This window comes from Lepidochelys kempii, chromosome 2 (assembly GCF_965140265.1).
Source record: "Lepidochelys kempii isolate rLepKem1 chromosome 2, rLepKem1.hap2, whole genome shotgun sequence".
NCBI lineage: Eukaryota > Metazoa > Chordata > Testudines > Cheloniidae > Lepidochelys > Lepidochelys kempii.
The window spans coordinates 41028523-41049263 of record NC_133257.1 but is presented as its reverse complement, the minus strand read 5'-3'; the positions used below and the strand labels follow the sequence as shown (position 1 = coordinate 41049263).

At 44.8% G+C, this 20741-nt stretch overlaps 1 protein-coding gene across 2 annotated transcripts in view; it reads right to left on the bottom strand.

The window, feature by feature from the left end:
• NIPAL2 (NIPA like domain containing 2) overlaps positions 1–16632 on the bottom strand; it is a 68094-nt gene extending 51462 nt beyond the window's left edge. For both annotated transcript variants that reach the window (XM_073330484.1, XM_073330485.1), the window contains exon 1: positions 16376–16632. In XM_073330484.1, the coding sequence (XP_073186585.1) occupies positions 16376–16492 (117 nt within the window). In that variant the 5' untranslated portion in view covers positions 16493–16632. The remainder of the gene's footprint in view (positions 1–16375) is intronic.
• Positions 16633–20741: the final 4109 nt, after the last annotated feature.

Here is a 20741-nt window from a genome sequence, read left to right as displayed (position 1 = left end):
CCAGTCAAGAGATGCTGCTAGAATCCTGAGTAGATGAAAGCTGTTATTCTTTGTTTGACTGAGCTTTCCACAGACACTACAGGCTTCACTGTCTGTCAACTTTGAGGACTGAATCATTGCTGCATGATAAAAGCTCTAAATGATAACATTCATGGTCTTAGTCACTGCAGAGAAATACAGCTTGTTGGGGAAAGAGCGAAACATAAAGCAAGGAGATTAATATCAACAGAAAAGGAGTAGATAAATACAAGAACCCAGTGACAACAAATCCAAAAGACAAAAAAAAAAAAAAGCATGGAAAGAAAGTGTTGAGAGAAAATAAGTGAGACTCACAGGACAAACTAAATGGAGCCAGGAGTTGTCTACACACATACTGAAACCAAAATAATTAAATCAGTTTTAATTCATACCCTCAATTATTTTGATAAAAGTCTGCATATGCACACAAGGGCCCTACTTTGATGTAACTTTCATAATAAACCCTCTGGGTAATGTAGATTTAAGTGAGGTCAAAGTCTGATCAAAACAAACAGAAAAAATTTAGACTGAAATAACGCAATCCACACTAGTTGTTACATTGGGTTTGTCTTTACTAAGATAAAATATGTATAGTTTGAATGTGTTAGGTAAAATTCTAGTATAGGCGAGATGTACTGCAATATATGTTAAGCTGATTGACTTGAAGCATTTGAGTTTTAGCAGGTGCTAGTTAGAACAGGCTAGTTGATGCATTGTAAAACAAATGCTCCTACCTTCCTAGTCAAGACAAACCCCATTTAAACTAGATTTCTGAAACTCTGTGCCTAGGACACAGGACACGGGATTTCCCTCTCACATTTTATCTAGACTAGAGTGTTTGGTCATGTTGTAATGTAATACTTTGCTTGTAAATGCTAATGTACACATTTCACAAACATTTGTTCTAGAACACAAGCATTACTCCTGGTGGTGGCTGACCCATCTGGTAAACCCTGGCCAGAAGCAATTGTTTGTGAGGTGTCCACATTAGCATTTGTGATCATGTCAGGTTAATGCAGTAATTGATAACCAATTAAAATTTGTTACAACAGGACCAACAACTCTAGTCTAGATACTGTGAATGTAAATCAGCAGTTAACTCCTTTGCAGAAGATGGAGTGACTTGTAGAGCCAGTGAATTAAATTCTTGTTTGTTTTGTTAGATAGTGAATGCATTTACTTTTGAAAGCTGGTTGAATTTTCATTGCTCACTCCTACAAAAATAACAATGCTCCGTTTCTTTAGCGCTCATCTTTTAGTTATGTACCAACTGGCTATCTCCAAGTTTACTGTAGTACATTCCAAAGTCCAGATTAGTCACTAGAGAGAAAGAGTATACACCCAACTATTCACGTTAATAAGAATTATGCTTTTCAGGGGATCTGCAGTGATATTATAAAGAAGAATGTATAACTGTTAGCTTATTAATGTCACCAAAACTACAGATGGAATAATTACAGCCTTGTATACAGGTTTCAGAGTGGTAGCCATGTTCGTCTGTATCAGCAAAAAGAACAAGGAGTACTTGTGGCACCTTAGAGACTAACAAATTTATTTGAGCATTAGCTTTCGTGGGCTAAAACCCACTTCATCAGATGCATGCAGTGGAAAATACAGTAGGAAGATATATATATATATAGAGAGAGAGAGAGAGAGAGAGATATTATATACACACACACACACAGAGAACATGAAAAAATGGGTGTTGCCATACACACTATAATGAGAGTGATCAATTAAGGTGAGCTATTATTAGCAGGAGAAAAAACCTTTTGTAGTGATAATCAGGATGGCCCATTTCCAACAGTTGACAAGGGTAACTTTATTTATCAGGTTAGCAAAAGATCTGTCACGTCCCTCAACACTATTGCACACCACCTATTGCTTCCCTACAAATCCAAACCCCTGGTTTTTGAGCCTGATCTAACTTCTGTTGGAATCAATGGGATTCTTTCAATTGATTATAATGGGAGTTGAATCAGACCCATTCTGAAGATTGAAACATCCCAATCTTTTTGAAACTAGAGTCTTCCAAACTTTATACTGTTTAAGTTATTTCTTTTTGCATGATACATGGAACTTTGTTTTTATTTTACAAGTTTTTTGAGCTCATCTTCTGTTCTGCATTCCCCCTCCTGACAGAGAGCAACATTTAATTTTAATTACTGGCTAGGAATTTCAACAGTAATGTTCACCTTCTTACATAAACTAAATTAGCACAACTATAAATCCTCCATTTAGCTCAGAATTACATTTGGCACCAAGGTTTCAGAGTGGAAGCTGTGTTAGTCTGTATCAGCAAAAAGAACGAGGAGTACTTGAGGCACCTTAGAGACTAACAAATTTATTTGAGCATAAGCTTTCGTGGGCTAAAGCCCACTTCATTGGATGCATGCAGTGGAAAATACAGTAGGAAGATGTATATATATATACACACACACAGAGAGAACATGAAAAAATGGGGGTTGCCATACTAACTCTAACGAGAGTAATCAATTAAAGTGGGCTATTATCAGCAGGAGAAAAAAAACTTTTGTAGTGATAATCTGGATGGCCCATTTCAAACAGATGACAAGAAGGTGTGAGTAACAGCAGGGGCAAAATTAGCATGGGGAAACTAATGGTGACTTTTAGGCCTGTAATTGAGTGTCCAGGGACACTCCTGCAAACTGGACACCTGGACACTCAATTACAGACCTAAAAGTCGCCATTAGTCAACAGAAAAAACCTTCAAAAACAGACTCCAATGAGAAACTGCAGAACTGGAATTAATTTGCAAACTGAACACCATTAAATTAGGCTTGAATAAAGACTGGGAGTGGATGAGTCATTACACAAACTAAAAACTGTTTCCCCATGCTAATTTTTTCCCTACTGTTACTCACACCTTCTTGTCAACTGTTTGAAATGGGCCATCCTGATTATCACTACAAGAGTTTTTTTTCTCCTAATAGCCCACCTTAATTGATTACTCTCGTTAGAGTTGGTGTGGCAACCCCCATTTTTTCATGTTCTCTGTATATCTATCTATCTATCTTATATATATAATCTCTTCCTACTGTATTTTCCACTGCATGCATCTGATGAAGCGGGCTTTAGCCCACAAAAGCTTATGCTCAAATAAATTTGTTAGTCTCTAAGGTGCCACAAGTACTTCTCATTCATTTGGCACCAAGGAATCAAATGGGTGACGCCTTTAAAGTCCTCAGATAAATCGAAAAATAAACAAGTTCATCATGGCAAAAAAGAGCCACTACAATTATCTGAGGGCTGGATAAATTGATTTAGAGGTAGAGCCCTGCATGGATACAAATTTTATATCCATGAAGATCTACATCTGTGGATATCCGCATCCACAGAATTATATCCACGAATGCAGATATCCACAGATATAAAGTGGATATGCACGGAGCTGCAGGGCTCTACTAGGAACAGGCTTGACAAAGCCCTGGCTGGGATGATTTAATTGGGAATTGGTCCTGCTTTGAGCAGGGGGTTGGACTAGATGACCTCCTGAGGTCCCTTCCAACCCTGATATTCTATGATTCTATGAACCACCACGGTGAAAGAAGCATCATGTTGGGCCACCGCTTGCAGGAGCCAGCGCCCCACGCTGGCAGCTCCTCTGGTGTGGCTGTACCACCTCCAGCCCTGCCCACTGGGGTGAGCACCAGGCTAACCGGCAGCTGTCCCTGGTCGTGCTAGTGTGTGCAAGCGGCTCACTCTACTTACAGGGAGGGACTTAGGCCACTGCAGAGCTAAGTTGACTTAAGTTACTCTGACAATCATAAGCTGCTTTAATTACATTGGTTGTACATATCCATACAACTCTCCTTGTGTCGACGAAGCACGTCCACAGTCGTTGCTCCTGCTATCCCACTGTGCAACTTGCCACCCTATGTCACCCTCTGCTGCTGGGAGCTCTGGGAATGGATTGCGATGCATCATGGGGGCGTTCTCGACTTCATTTTGCGCCATTTTTCAACATGCCTTGTAAACTGTGTGCCCGCCATCTCTGCCTGGCAGCCTGGATCCTGAGCTGCTGACTGGTCTAGTGATGAGCGTTATGAACACAAAGCAACTGGTCCTACAGTATTTCATGAGCTGCAAAACAGAGAGTGAATCAGTGATGCCTGCTCTGCCCTGGAAACAAATAATTCAGGATTGCTGCTGGCATTCACAGATCAGCAATGGATTGTCGGTACTGGGCTCAGGAAACAAGTATTGAGTGGTGGGATTGAATTGTGATGTGTAGAGCTCGCCTCAGCATTGCAGCACAAGGACACCAGAGCTCCCCTCACTGTGGAAAAGTGAGTGGCGATCGCGGTGTGGAAGCTGGCAACTCCAGACTGCTACAGGTCAGTAATGAATCAGTTTGGGGTTGGAAAGTGGGGGTTGCCATGATCCAAATGTGCACGGCCATTTATCGCTTCCTGCTACGAAGTACTGTGACTCTCGGTAACGGACAGGAGATAATTGATGGCTTTGAGGCAATGGGGTTCCCTAACTGCAGTGAGGCAATAGACAGTACTCATATCCTAATTTTGGCCCCAAACCATCTTTTAACAGAGTTCTCCATGGTCTCACCAGGGCTATTTCACTGACATCAATAGGGGAAGGTCAGGGAAGATGCATCTTTTGGAACACTGGACTGTATAGAAAGCTGCACGCTGGGACTTCCTTTCCACACCAGAAGATTCCACTGGGGGATGTGGAAATGCCCATAGTGATTCTTGGAGACCCTGCCTGCCCCTTGCTCCCATGGCTCATAAAGCCTTACACCTAGGAACCTAGGACAGGAACCTAGACAGCAGCAAGAAGTGCTTCAACAACAGGCTCAGCAGGTGCCGGATGACTGCTGAATGTGCCACTGTCTTTTTGGCTGATTAGACCTCAATGCGGAAAATATTCCAATAGATATCACGGCCTGTTGTACTCTACCTAATATTTGCAAAGTGAAAGGAGAAAAGTTTCCCCAGGGATGGACTGCTGCGGCTGATCAGCTGGCTGCTATTTTGAGCAGCCAGATTCCAGGGCAATTAGAGGGGCACAGCGGGGGGCTTTTCAAATTAGGGAGAATTTGAAGAAGCTTGACAATGATTCCCAATAATGTGTCTTTATGTGATGTATTTGGCCAGGCAATGTTTACTTGCCTCCCTGAATTACCCCTGTAGTGCTTGCTGTCTGAGCATTAATTGTACTAAGCAAATATTCCTACCTATAGCCACTGTGTTTGAATGTTAGCACTGACCGACATGCGTATGACACAAATAAAGACTTATTTTATTTCAAAGACTCAAGTCTAATAACAGGACAAAACACAATTTTGTCAAGTAGGGGAAAATGAGGAACAGTCTCGTGGTTAGGGCTCTCACAGCTGTATGTAAACTCCAGCTTTTGTTGGGAAACCAGTCCCAAGGTGTGGAGTGCACGGGATACTGTGGGGGACCAAGAACACGTGATGATGGGGAACATGTATGATGGGGGAGTTTGGGGAGGGCATGAACTGGAGTTCTATAGTGGCTGCAGGGGGAGTTGTGCATGGATGTGCTCCGATTGTAGGATAATGAGAAACTTCAGCATCTCTATCTGGCCCTCGAGGAGTTTTATCATCTGTTCCCTATCTCCTTTACAGGCTATCCAGCCTGAGTCTTTCATTAATTGTCTCCCTCCATGCTCTTGTTTCACTATGTGCTGTATCCGTTGATTGCAGCACTTTGCAAAACACATCTTCCTTACTCCTCCTGGTTCGTTGCCTTATCTGATGGAGGCACTCCACCAGTGTGGAAGAGTGGGTCCTCAAGGGCACATTTGCAGAAGGCAAAGAAACAATGAATAGAGACAATATTGTGAATGCTCTCATGGCCGTGAATCACAAAAGTTACACACACCTCTTTCTCACTGCTCCTTGGCTAGTACACAGCTTGGCATGAGTACCAAATATGGTGAGTTCACTGGGGGTTGGGGGGGAGAGAGGGAAGGAGGGGGACAAAGGGGCAAGAAGGAACAAAGGTTGGTTTGCGAAGGGGGTTACTACAAGTGGATAGGGAGACACTCCTGAATATTGGTACCCTTTTCCAGAGGCTAGGGTAATCGAACCTGTTATCTCACTCCTAAGGGGGGAACCCAGGATGCAAGGGTGCATCTCCTGCATGCATGTGGCTTCAGACTGGCTCTGTGTGCCGTTCTGGTCCCTGCAGAAATAATTGCTGTGTGGTGCGGCAAAGTTTCCTACAGTGGAGGAAGAAACAAGGCTGTTCTGCCAAGGAATCAGAAGAGGATTGCAGAATACCCACAGGAAAGTTTCCTAGAGATCTCTATGGAGGATTCCCGGGACATCCCATGTACATTAACAAACTTTTCCACCATACCCCCACTGCATAAATGGACAGGCTATGACGCAAAAACTCTATACCGCTTGTTGAGGTGGTTGTATTACGTCAGCGTAGCAGGGAGTTACATCGGCGGGAGGAGCATTTCAGTGTGTTCGCCTCCACTGTTTTGTGATGCAAGCTGACTTTTACCGACAAAACTGTGTTGGTTACACAAGGCCTTAGAGAGCACAGTCTGTTTAGCTTGTCAGAAAGAAGACTGAGAGATGATTATAATGTACAAGGACCTTCACAGGGAGAAAATACCAGGTAGTAAAGGGCTCTTTAATTTAGCAGAGAAAGGCATAACAAGAACCAGTGGCTGGAAGCTGAAGTCAGACAAATACAATTTAGAAATAAGGCACACATTTTTAACAGTGACAGTGATTAGAGAAGTGGTGGATTCTCCATCTCTTGGTATCTTCAAATCAAGACTGGATGTCTTTCTGGAAGTCATGCTTCAACCAAACCAGTGATGCTTTAGTCAAGCAGTGGGTGAAACTGAAAGCCCTGTGAGAGGATCTAATAGTCCCTTCTGGCCTTAAACTCTAAGAGTGGCTTCAAAGATTTTATACAAGTAATAATTAGAGCTGGTCAACATTTTTTGAATGAAAGTTTTTAACATCAGATCCTTTTCACTGTAAAATATCCTTTATTGAAATGGGAAGGGAATTTGTGTGTGTGTGTGTGTGTGTCAGGGCCCGCTCTACAGTTTTGCCCACCCCAAACAGTGAAAAAAACTGCCGCCGTGGACGGCAAAAGGAAGAAGCTGCCTTTGATTTGCCGTCATGGTGGGCGGCACAGAGAAGCTGCCGCAGAATTGCCGCCACGGCCGGAAGAACTGCTGCCCCTTTCGAACTGCCACCCCAAGCACCTGCTTGGAACGCTGGGGCCTGGAGCCGGCCCTGCTGTGTGTGTGTGTGGGGAGGGGGGGTGGGGAGGAGATTTTAATTTTCTTCAAAAATATATTTTTCCAAACCTCCCAGCCCCTGCAAAAAAATTAAGTTTCTGGTTTTGCCATTTCTCTCCTCCTTCCTTTTTTCCCCACCTTTGGAAAAAGGGGGAGAAAAGGAAAAAAGGAAGTGGAAAAGAATGAAAACAAACAATAAATAAAAATGAACACGGCTGTGAAAAAAATTCCTATAAGTGCAGAATTGTTCCTTTTTAAACCTGTGGTGCTAATATTTTTAATTGTTTTTAAAATGGTCACAAAACTACCATTTTTCAGCCAACTCCATGATAGGCTCAGTATGCGTTTTTTTCCCCAGTACACAAGGAGCAGTCACATGCTTCAAATCCCAGTGATTTGTTTTAGAGCAAGGGAAAAGCAAGAATGAACAAAAATAAAATCTCCAAGAGAGAGCACGTGTGCATTCTCTGTAACATGCTGCATCATTTCTGCCTCAAAAATGCCAACTGCCCCTGCAGACAACTGCTTGAAGAAATTTTACAAGTTCAATACAGAAAACAATCATATCACATACACCACAGTATCCAAATTAAGAAAGAAAGATTGACTGTTTCCATGTAGGCTATATACAGTTTTAGAAAAATATTGTTAGGATAAGCATAAAAGGAAATAAGACTTGAGAGCAAGATCTTCATCCCTGCTCCTGCCCCTTTATGCGGTATGAAAGGGCTGAGGTAGCACAAAAGGGTCCTAAAAAGCCCCATATGCAGCTGTGGAGGATTCCCTTGGTGCAGGCAATGTGGACTCCTGGTAACCTGTGGCGCAGAGAGTGTACTGGCAGTGTGGCTAGGAATGGGATGTCCTGGGCAGGAAAGCAGCATGCTGTGCTGCAGATATTTTGGGTAGGGCTGTGGCCTAGGTGGCGAGCCCATAAAATTATCTAAATTATGCTGGTGGTCTCTGCAGTCCCCAGAGCAGCCTAGGAAGGAGAGCACCAAGGTGGCTTATAGCCACGTTAGCCCTCCCATTCCTCAGGGCTGTGAGTTCTGTGCTCACACAGAATCTTACCCATATACAGAGGTGAAAGTAAGCCGGTACGCAGTGCCAGACCAGATTGGCTTCCCCTGCGGTGATTTAAAGGGCCAGGGCTCCAGCCGCTGCGGGGAGCCCTGGCCCTTTAAATCACTGCCGGAGCCTCGGGGTAGCGGCGGCAGGGCTCCCACGGTGATTTAAAGGGCCCGGAGCTCTGCAGTGGCCAGAGCCCCTGGCCCTTTAATTCGCCCCTGAGCCCCGGGGCTCCCAGCCGCCTCTGCAGCTGGTAGCTCCGGGGTGATTTAAAGGCCCTGGGGCTCCCAGCCAGAGCTGGAGCCCCAGGGCCTTTAAATCTTGATTTAAACAAATCTTCTGGTTGAGGCCACGCCTCTTCCAGTTGAAGCCATGCTGCCGCTCAGGACTCCGGCGTACCGGTAAGCCCTTTAAGTTACTTTCACCCTTGCTCATAATACTTATATATGTTAGGATACAAGATATTCAGGACTGTCTGCAAAGGCCTATACTTTAAGAATTTAGGTGTATTCTTATCACTTAGCTAGTTATAGAGGTATAAAAGAAAGAATCAAAATCACAGTCTGCCTGTTTACGGGCCTTCTCTTACAGTGACAGTCTGAGGCCCTGTTCTTAGGCTAAGATCTCTGGCTAAGCAACAGAGGCAGCCATAAGCTGGGAAGTGACCGGTCACATCCTCACATTCCAAACTAGTCACATTGAAATAAGGTGCTATTGGGCTGTTAGGAATACAGTCCTGTCCTGATAATGCCTGTCACCTCCAGAGAAAGGGAAGTGCCTAGAAGATGTAAAAGGAAGTTTAGTTTGATAGTTTTCTGTTCAGTAAGAACTCACTTATCAATAGACACAGCTGGGAAACCCGAATGTCTTTATAGCTGTAGTTGTGAAATCCTCACTTCTGTATTGTTTTGTCATTATAGTTCACACTTTGCTATTGTTTATTTGCATGGACTCTGTCTGGTTCTGTGATTGTTTCTGTCTGCTGTATAATTAATTTTGCTGGGTGTCAAACTAATTAGGGTGGTGGGATATAATTGGTTAAATAATCATGTTTCAATATGTTAGGATTGGTTAGCTAAATTTCAGGAAAATGATTGGTTAAGGTATAGCTAAGCAGAACTCAAGTTTTACTATATAGTCTGCAGGCAATCAGGAAGTAAGGGTGAGAGGAATGGGAACAGGGAATGGGGTGGGGAAATTGGAATCATGTTTTGCTAAGGGGAGGAAATGGGAACAGGGACACAGGCAAGGCTCTGTGGTGTCAGAGCTGGGAGGGGGACACTAAGGAAGGAAACTTGAATCATGCTTGCTGGAAGTTCACCCCAATAACATCGAATTGTTTGCGCCTTTGGACTTCAGGTATTGTTGCTCTCTATTCATGCGAGAAGGACCAGGGAAGTAAGCGGGTGAAGGAATAAGCCCCTAACAATATACAACTCTCGTAAATGTTTAATCCAGCAATTCCATGATAATGAAAACCTCTTCATCTGGACCCTTGTTGATTTCAGTGAGGCTCTGCCAGGGTATGCAAGGTCCAAGTCTTTGGCAGAGCCTGAAAGATCATCTAGGAGCCTGTCTGGCTCCCAGTCCTGCATTTATAAACAGCAGGCCACGCTTCCTCACTAGGCAATTTTAATTATATGGCAGATAAACAGCACAGTCCCCTTTCATTCAGAACGGTGGTCACAATACAAGAAAAGAAATGAGTGATATACGTCAGCTCTGGTAGCAACTGCGCGAATGAAGGTTGCAAAACTGTTCCATTATAAACCAGGTTTTACAGTCCTAATTTTAACAAAGTCATCTTTTGCATTCAGATTCCCCAGGAACGATCCCAAAAGGGGAATCTGTTTTGCTTTTTTAAAGTCTAAGCATATTTTTGCATTAGGAGTGCTGGAAAATATGATACTTAAGGAAATTCTGTCCACTCCCCCGAAGCAGAGAACTAAAAATGTTAAGCATAAAGTTTCATAGTCCAGACATGTAAGGAACTGTGAATGAGGAGGATGTACTTTGCAAAGCATGGTTTGAGATGTTTATTCATTTTAGTAGACATTTTACCCGGGGGAGAAAAGGGAGCATTCCCATTTTCTTGATAACTCACATCAGCCTCAGTCCGGCCCCGTGTCCTTGGGGGAAAACCCTTGGACTTCAATGAGGCTGTACGCAGGTGCACAAGTGTATCTCATGGAGCACAGCAGTCCCCATTCTGCAATCAGGACAGTGAGACTATTCCCTGCATTCCATGGAATAAACCACAGACATTTGCACGCTGGAATAAACATCTGGGGAGCATCCAGAGGAGCCTTTACAAACATCAGCTGCCTCAAGTTAACTGGTGATCAATTAACTCAGTGTAGACAAGCCTAGAAAGACTGGGGCCTTGTCTACACTGCCACTTTACAGCGCTGCAACTTTCTCACTCAGGGCACTGTTCGCTCTAAACTGTGCACATGCACACAGATCCAAAACCCCGCGCACACGGCGAAACACCACTTGCACAACAATTTGCACAGAAGAAATTTTTTGCACACACGGCCTGTCAAAAATTAGAGAGAACATTGCTCAGGGGTGTGAAAAAACACATCCCTGAGCACTGCAAGTTTCAGCATGCTCCCAGTGCTGGTAGCTACTCCCCTCTCCTCGTGGTGGTGAGCTCGCTCCCAGCACTGGTGCCGCGCTATACGGCAGCGCTTTAAGGTTGGTAGTGAAGACATACTCTGGGACAGTGTTTCCCAAATGGTGTCTCCGGAAGGTTCTAGATGGGTAGCAATCCCAGGGCAAATGTGCCTCCCAGTGGGAAGGTTGGAGAGCAAGCCTGAAGCGCACTCACCCTGCAGTGGTGGCTCCTGTCTTGTAGGGCTGGGCCCAGGTCCCCACTCCAGGCATTGCTACCTGGTGTACAGGGTTGCAGCTCTCTCCAGGTTTGCACAGGCTGCCCCTCCATCATGACAGACAGAAAGGTGACTGGGCCAAATCTGACTGGTGCTGTGCACTGGTACCCACAAATGTATACATATTACACAGGGTGCGTAGCATTTGCAGGACCAGATTAAGGCATAGAAAACCTAGGCGCATACCTAGGGCCAAATTCACTGGGGGGGCCCAACCTGAGCTCCAACAGGTCTGGTTCACAAACTGGTGCAGAAGCCGGCTCAACAGCAGCAGTGAAGAGGAGCAGCCCTGTGTGCCCCATTGTCCACTCACATTGGGCCCCACAGCTCCTTCACCATGATGGAGGGTCCATGAGACCAAACCTGAGCAGTGCTGTGACCCTTGTGCACCAGGCTGCAATGCCACTCACTCAATTTTGGCTCTGCTGCTCCCCGTCATGATGCAGGGCCATGAGGCCAAATCTGAGCGGGCAGCGCTGTTCCTCCTTGCTGCTGCTGCTGGGCCAGCTCCCGCACCAAGGCTCCCTCCTGGGGGCCTGTTTGGCCTCGTCCCGATTCCAGCACCCCATGTCCCCTCTGCTCTGCTTGCAGGACTTGTTCAGTGACCGCCTTAAGACCTCCTACAAGTATGGGAACTACGGTGAGTGCCCACAGAAGAGGGCTGGCTGGGAGAGGGGCTGTGGAGAGCCTGGGAGGTGAACAGAAGGGAGTTTGGCCTAGCCACATTGTGCCCAGTGTAAGATAAGAGTATGTGTAGACACCATGAGAATGGTTCAGTTATGTGTACCACGTGAAAAATTTCTGTGGATGCCCAGGCTGCAATACCCAGAGTGGGAAGCCAGGCCCAGCAGTGTGGGACAGAAGTCAGGGTGAACATGGGGTGTTCTAGCTCTCCAGCCTCCCCCGGCCACACACACATATATACCAGGCAAGGATTAGGGTTGCAGTCTCAGGGTGACAGGTTTCAGAGTGGTAGCCATGTTAGTCTGTATCAGCAAAGGAAAAAAAAAAAAAAGAAACAGATTGACAGAGCCAGAAGAATACCCAGAAGTCACCTACTCCAGGACAGACCCAACAAAGAAAATAACATAACACCACTAGCCGTCACCTTCAGCCCCCAACTAAAACTTCTCCAGCACATCATCAAGGATCTACAACCTATCCTGAAGGACGATCCCTCACTCTCACAGATCTTGAGAGACAGGCCAGTCCTCGCTCACAGACAGCCCCCCCAATCTGAAACAAATACTCACCAGCAACCACACACCACACAACAGAAATACTAACCCAGGAACCTATCCTTGCAACAAAGCCTGTTGACAACTCTGGACACAAATCAGACGTCAAGAATTATAACATTTAAAAACCAGTCGGAGAACACTTCAACCTCCCTGGTCACTCAATTTCAGACCTAAAAGTCGCAATTCTCCAAAAAAAAAAACAACAACCTTCAAAAACAGACTCCAACGAGAAACTGCAGAATTTGAATTAATTTGCAAACTAGACACCATTAAATTAGTCTTAAATAAAGACTGGGAATGGATGGGTCATTACACAAAGTAAAAACTATTTCCCCATGCTAATTTTTCCCCTACTGTTACTCACACCTTCTTGTCAACTGTTTGAAATGGGCCATCCTGATTATCACTACAAAAGTTTTTTTTCTCCTGCTGATAATAGCCCACCTTAATTGATTAGTCTCGTTAGAGTTGGTATGGCAACACCCATTTTTTCATGTTCTCTGTGTATATATATCTTCCTAGTGTATTTTCCACTGCATGCATCCAATGAAGTGGGTTTTAGCCCACGAAAGCTTATGCTGAAATAAATTTGTTAGTCTCTAAGATGCCACAAGTACTCCTTGGGTTTTTTTTTAGTCCTAGGTAGAAGGTGATACTGAGTGTGGTCAATGCCCCATGGTGGAGCGAGAAGGAAGTGGCAACAGAAGATGAAGATGCTGGCCTATGATTTTGCGCCCACCCCCATGAATTTGGATCCTGTGTGCGTCACAAAAAAAGAGACAAATGCAGTTTGGGTTGCCCTACTAAAAAGTTTGGGAATGACTGCAATAAGTCTACGAGTTCCCAAAAGGTGACAATAGTTTGTCAAGCAATGTTACAGGTACTAAATGCATATTTAATCCACTATGAATGCATTATTAAACATGTCAGTATACCACAATGTGTAATACAGGGCAGGCACAGAGAAAATATCAGAATATATGATTCTGTCTTGATGGACTTTTCTACACTAACAATAAACTGCCTCAGCTATTATCATTCACTTCTCGATAAAAACAAAAGGCTCCTATACTTTTGTTATACATGGTCAAAGATCACCTGCCTTCAGGACCATCCACATGCAGTTCTGAGAAAGGACATCAGTCCCCCAACAAAATTGGGACAATCCCTTTTCCAAAAAAGGAAACAGAAAATAGTTTCAATACTTCCAAAGAGGCAAACTGAAAAGGGAAAAAGATCAACACTTTGGAAACTGAAGTCTGGGAGATATAATCAGAAGACCTCAAAATGCTTTACATACCATGGTTTAAGCCTCACAACACCCATATCTTGATAAGCATTGTTTCTTATTAACTGTGCTCCTGCCCAAAAGACCCCATCAGGATCAGGGCCCCATTGTGCTAGGTGCAGTACAAACACACAGGAAGACCCAGTCCCTGCAGCAAAAAGAATACAATCCAAGGCCTGCTCCTGCAAGGAGTTGCACACAGAGCTCCATAGACTTCAGTGAGCTCCATGTGCACGGGGATGCACTTCCATACTTCTCATTGTACAACTGTGACCTAAATAGACAAGTGAAAAGTGTAGGAAAGGGCTAAGATACACAAGCAGAGGGATCAGGCCAGTGATGGGCATACATCATGTTAGTCTTGTTTTTTTAATATTATATAATTGTGTGTGTGTGTGTATACACATATTCACACTGTCCTCACTACCCTAGGTCTAGCTACTGTTATTTCCTTTGTAGTCTCAGTTTTACAAGTAAACTGAGGAACAGAAAGAATAAGTATTTTCCCAAAGACCATGTTCTGGTATCCAAATTAAAGTGACAGAATGTTCCACAAAACAGTTCAAAACTCCAAGAGTACTTTCATATTTTATCTAACCAATAACAACAAAAGTTATACTTAAAAAAACTGAAGCAGGGCTGGGCATTAGAGAGAGTAACCTCCTATTATAAAAAAACGAGGAGTCCTTGTGGCACCTTAGAGACTAACAAATTTATTTGGGCATAAGCTTTCGTGGGCTAGAACCCACTTCAGCAGATGCATGAAGTAAAAGATACAGGAGCAGGTATAAATACATGAAGGGATGTGGGTTGCTTTACCAAGTGTTAGGTCAGTCTAATGAGATAAATCAATTAACAGCAGGATACCAAGGGAGGAGAAATAACTTTTGAAGTGGTAAGAAAGTGGCCCATTACAGACAGTTGACAAGAAGGTGTGAGTAACAGTAGGGAGAAATTAGTATTGGGGAAATTAAGTTTAGGTTTTATAATGTCCCAACCACTCCCAGTCTTCATTCAGGCCTAATCTGATGGTATCTAGTTTGCAAATTAATTCCAGTTCTGCAGTTTCACGTTGGAGTCTGTTTTTGAAGTTTTTTTGTTGAAGAATTGCCACTTTGAGGTCTGTTATTGAGTGACCAGAGAGAACCTCACTTGTTGACTCCTTGTGTCACATCAGCAGTTCCTCTGCACTACCTTCCCTGAGTAGCTCAGCAAGTTCAGTTGGGCTCCTGGGCTCTAACTTCTAAACTCACTTGAACTCCCTCCTATCTTGCAAGTCATTTTATTTACCTTGCTTGTGTTGGACCAGAAGTCAGACAGTGATTCATTGCCAGCTCTCTGTTCCCTGAAGGTGTAATTCCCCGATAGCTCGTCTATGGCATTCAGGATGTCCATCTCTTTGCCACCATCAGGCATCACTTAAGTTCTGGCTCTCACTTGCCCAGTTCCTGGGTAAGCATTGCAGTCGTGCCACAAGCAATACCAGGCACAACCCAGCGCTGGAGGGGACTAGTTAGTCAGAGGAGAGAATTGTGGAGACTTCACAGTCACTCACTGGTTTGGGAGTAGGAGACTGTCTGTCTGACACAGGCCTCTATCTTAACTGCTGCCTGGATACCTGCCCAATAGGTGAATGCAGAATCAGAGCAGGGGAGGGAGTTACTGGGACCCTCAAGAGGAGTATGATCTAGTGTTGGGACATTTTGTGGGGGGGAGGGGGTAGTAGCTCTTTACAAGTCAAATGTAAAAAAGACTGTCTCCTGTAACGATTAAGAACTTTGCATTACAAAAAGGGAGCTCAATTCTCATCCAAACAGGATAGTGTTTATTAACTTCCATTCCTTCCCAGTTTGTTAATCCATAAAAAGGGAGGAGGCCAAGGTATGTAATCAGCTTTTTTTATTATTAGCAGATGTACAAACAAGTTGTCAGCTCTAAAATGCAGGGCTGGTCTCCATTTTGTGACCTATACAGCACCAAGCACAGTGTTGGCACTTAAAAAAAATAGCTACACCCTAAACTGTCATAGGGGAACATTTGTCTCTCCTCATGAGGGTTGGTAAATGTCTATTTCTCGCATCTTTCAGTGTCCTATGCTTTGGGGATAGAGGAGTGTCCAGAGCTAACCAAGCAGAGGCTGAATACTGATTAATTAACTAATGAAAAGCAGGTGTAAACGGCTTAAGGGTGGCTCTTTAAAGCAAAAAGAAAAGGAGGACTTGTGGCACCTTAGAGACTAGCAAATTTATTTGACCATAAGCTTTCGTGAGCTACAGCTCACTTCATCGGATGCATTCTGTGGAAAATGAATGCATCCGATGAAGAGAGCTGTAGCTCACGAAAGCTTATGCTCAAATAAATTTGCTAGTCTCTAAGGTGCCACAAGTACTCCTTTTCTTTTTGTGAATACAGACTAACACGGCTGCTACTCTGTAACCTGTCTTTAAAGCAAGTAACATGAAGCAGCAAAAAGAAACTTCCTGTGAAACTGTCCTAACTCCTGTAACAAACTCCCCTTCCCCCTCTACTGGGTTCTGCCTTGCACTCCCACTCCTAAGCCCTCCTGGGTCAGACACTCCCCGGCTTACCTTGTTTGTGTTGTACCGAAAGTTGAAGTGGGACCCATTTCTGGCCCCTTGCTCCGCAGAGGTGGAGTTCCAGGGCAGCTGGTCTAATGCGGTCAGGCTGGGCATTTCTCCAGCCATCAGTTGTGCCCCCAGGGGGACTCCGCTGCAGGCAGTGCCATGAGCAGGAGGGGACGTGTTGCTCTCAGGAGAGGAGCGTGAAAACTTTACAGTCACTTCCTGGTTTGGGATGGTTTGGGAGTAGGAAATTCAGCTTGAATGACACCCTCCTCTGCACCCTCCACTGCTGCCCGGACATTGCACAGGTGTATGAAGAGTCGGGGAAGGGAGAAGAGCTGCTGGTGGGACTCTGGGGGACTTGGAGGTGTATTGGGGGCTATGGCTTGTTTTGTTGCCTATACAAATTTGTAGGGGGAGCATAACAACAAAGCCAAGTGCAGGAATTTCTCAGCTAGCTTTACTGCTCCTAGCACAGCACTCAGACCTTCCCTCCCCCGCAACTTCCCAGTGCCCTACCCCTGTTCTGTATCAGCTGCCTGAAAGCTTAACTCTTTCACAACCGCTGAGCACTGACTAACTCTAATAACTTAGGCTGGTGATCTTTTTTAGCTCTGAGTCATTTGCACTCAGACTTATTTCTGTGAGCATATTCGTTATTTGTAACTATTTTCCAAATAATTTATGTGAACAGATTTCAGCCGATGGGTCTGTTTTCAAGATGTCAGGTCACCTGTTTGCTATTTGTGATGTTTTATTAGTCACCTATACAGCATGGTATTATTTCTGCTCAGTGACTAGCCAAGTGAAACTTTTTCAATAGGATAGTAAGTAATATTCAAGAGCAAATACACTTGATGGTGCATGTAAACCCTTGTTTATATGTTCACCCAACTTTTTTCTCTTAAAGGCTACTCAATTTCAGTAGGATGTTTTTGTCCATAAATGCATGAGATTAAATAGGAGTGTGTGTATGAAGTGTGCACAGAATGTAACTAATTCATGTTTTGTAAGGGGAAACTACTCCACTGGGTTTTAAAGATGAAGTCTGAAATTCCTTTGGACAAATTTTTATCACTGTAGCGGGAAAAGGCATTAGAAGTGAAGTTAAAGGGTTCAGAGAGCATTAAAGGTGGTCAAGACATTTGGGGGATCATGAAGAAAGAAGGGTTGGGGGGGGGGCTAACAATCACAGGAGGATAGACAAAGTCTCACAGAGTAGCAGAGAGGCTCTACATTGAGAACCAAAGGGAGAACTGTTGCATCCTAGGATTTGTAGAGAATGTAACTGAGCATAATCTGAACAGTTCTGTAGACACATACATATCAAAGAACTAGAGAATCTTGGATACCCTTGGGCAATTACTGTTTACACTGTCCATCTGCCAGTCTGCTGTGGCTGTAAATCTTGCTTGTTGGCCTCATTTATATGAAATGGCCCAGGAAGGCATACTGTGAGAAAACTCTTGGAATAATTAGATTGGCATCCCTTCCTCATTCCATGTTGTTTCTCAGGTATTGTTGTTTTGCTGAACAGTGCTCCCAGAGATACAAGCTACAGCAGCATTATTAGCAGTGTGTCCCTCTGAAACGTCTTTTATAGGACACACATGGGCACTGGTGGCCATTCAGGCTGCTCTTATTATTTGTATTGCAGAGCACCTCTGGCCCCCAACCAGGGCCCTATTGTGCTAGACACTGTACAAATACATAATGAAAATGCAGTCCCTGCCCTGAAGAGCATATAATCTAAGGGTATGTCTACACTATGAAATTAGGTCGATTTTATAGAAGTCAATTTTTAGAAATCGATTTTATACAGTCAATTGTGTATGTCCCCACTAAGCACATTAAGTCGGCGGAGTGCGTCCTCAATACCGTGGCTAGCATCGACTTACGGAGCGGTGCACTGTGGGTAGCTATCCCACAGTTCCCACAGTCTCTGCCGCCCACTGGAATCTGGGTTAAGTTCCCAATGCCTGATGGAGCAAAAACATTGTCGTGGGTGGTTTTGGGTACATGTCGCCAGTCGCCCCTCCTTCCCTACCTCCCTCCGTGAAAGCACCGGCAGACAATTGTTTTGCGCCTTTTTTCCTGGATTACCCATGCCGATGCCATACCATGGCAAGCATGGAGCCCGCTCAGCTCACTGCTGCTGTTGTGAGCATTGTAAACACCTTGCACATTATCCTGGAGTATGTGCAGAACCAGGCTAAGAGACGCCAGCACGAGGACGATTGTGATGAGGACACGGACACAGATGTTCCTGAAAGCACGGGCTGTGGCAATTGGGACATCATGGTGGCAGTGGGACTGGTTGATACAGTGTCACGCCAATTCTGGGCCCGGCAAACAACCACAGACTGGTGGGACCACATAGTGTTGCGGGTACGGGATGATTCACAGTGGCTTCGAAACTTTTGCATGCGTAAAGCCACTTTCACTTGAACTTTGCGAGTTGCTTTCCCCACCCTGAAGCGCAGGAATACCAAGATGAGAGCTGCCCTGAGAGTTGACAAGCAAGTGGCGATAGCCCTCTGGAAGCTTGCAACGCCTGACTCCTACTGTCAGTCAGGAATCAATTTGGAGAGGACAAGTCTACTGTGGGGGCTGCTGTGATCCAAGTAGCCAGTGCAATCACTGGCATTCTGTTATCAAGGGTAGTGACTCTGGGAAATGTGCAGATCATACTGGATGGCTTTGCTGCAGTGGGGTTCCCTAACTGTGGTGGGGCGATAGACTGAACACATATCCCTATCTTGGCACCAGAGCACTTTGCCAACCAGTACGTAAACCGCAAGGGGTACTTCTCAATGGTGCTGCAAGCACTGGTGGATCACAAAGGACGTTTCACTGATATCAGTGTGGAATGGCTGGGAAAGGTGCATGATGCTCGCATATTTAGGAATTCTGGGCTGTTAAAGCAGTTGCAAGAAGGGACTTATTTCCTAGACCAGAAAATTACCATTGGGGATGTTGAAATGTCAGTAGTTATCCTTGGGGACCTGCCTACCCCTTGCTCCCATGGCTCATGAAGCCATTCATAGGCAGCGTGGACATTAGTAAGGAGCAGTTTAACTATAGGCTGAGCAAGTGCAGAATGGTGATAGAATGTGCCTTTGGACATTTAAAAGCTCGCTGGTGCTGTTTGCTGACTAGGTTAGATCTCAGCGCAACCAACATTCCCATTGTTATTGCTGCTTGCTGTGTGCCCCATAATATCTGTGAGAGTAAGGGTGAGATGTTTATGGCGGGGTGGGAGGTTGAGGCAAATCACCTGGTGGCCGATTTTGAGCAGCCAGACACCAGGGCAATTAGAAGAGCAAAGCAAGGCACGCTGTGCATCGGAGAGGCTTTGAAAACCAGTTTCATGACTGGCCAGGCTACAGTGTGACAGTTGTGTGTGTTTTTCCTTGCTGCAAACTCGCCCCCTTTGTTGATTTTAATTCACTGTAAGCCAACCACCCTCCCCCCTTTGATCACAGCTGGCAAAGGAAATAAAGTAACTATTGTTTTGAAACAATGCATTCTTTCTTTATTAATTAAAAAAAAGTGAAATAACTGGCAAGGTAGCCTGGGTGGGATGGGGTGTGGGAGGAGGGAAGGACAAGGCCACATTGCTTATTGTAGCCACACTACAAATCAAAACGGTTTGAATGACAGCCTTCTGTTGCTTGGGCCATCCTCTGGAGTGGAGTGGCTGAGTGCCCGGAGCCTCCCCCTGCATTCTTGGGATCTAGGTGAAGAGTTTATGGAACTTGGGGAGGAGGGCAGGCGGTTATACAATGGATGCAGCAGGGGTCTGTGCTCTTGTTGGCTTTCCTGCATCTCCAACAGACGCTTCATCATGTCCGTTTGCTCTGCCATTAGCCTCAGCATCGCCTCCTACCTCTGCTCTTTGCGCTCACTTAATGCATCCTGGCCTCTGCCACTGAATGCCTCCATGCATTAAGCTGTGCCCTATCAGTATGGGAGGACTGCATGAGCTCGGAAAACAGGTCATTGCAAGTGCATTTTTTTTGCCTTCTAATCCATGATAACCTCAGGGATGGAGATGATAGGGGAGCATAGAAACATTTGCACCTGAGGGGAGATAAAAAAGGAAAGTAAAATTTAAGATGATACATTTCTGAGAACAAAAGGGAGACTCTTACACAGTGAATCAAGCAATTCACAGCAGACAGCACATGTGCTTTAAGTACAAGATCGCATTTTGCCTTTTATACTGAGTGCCTGCCAGTTCACAAACAGCTGGGCAACAGAATTCGGTTTCCAGGCAGCCACGGTAAGCCTTTTGGTACGCGGGTTGGCTTCTTCCGCCTTCATAACATGTGGGAATGGTTTCAAACTGCAGCGCCATCCTTTCCCATAG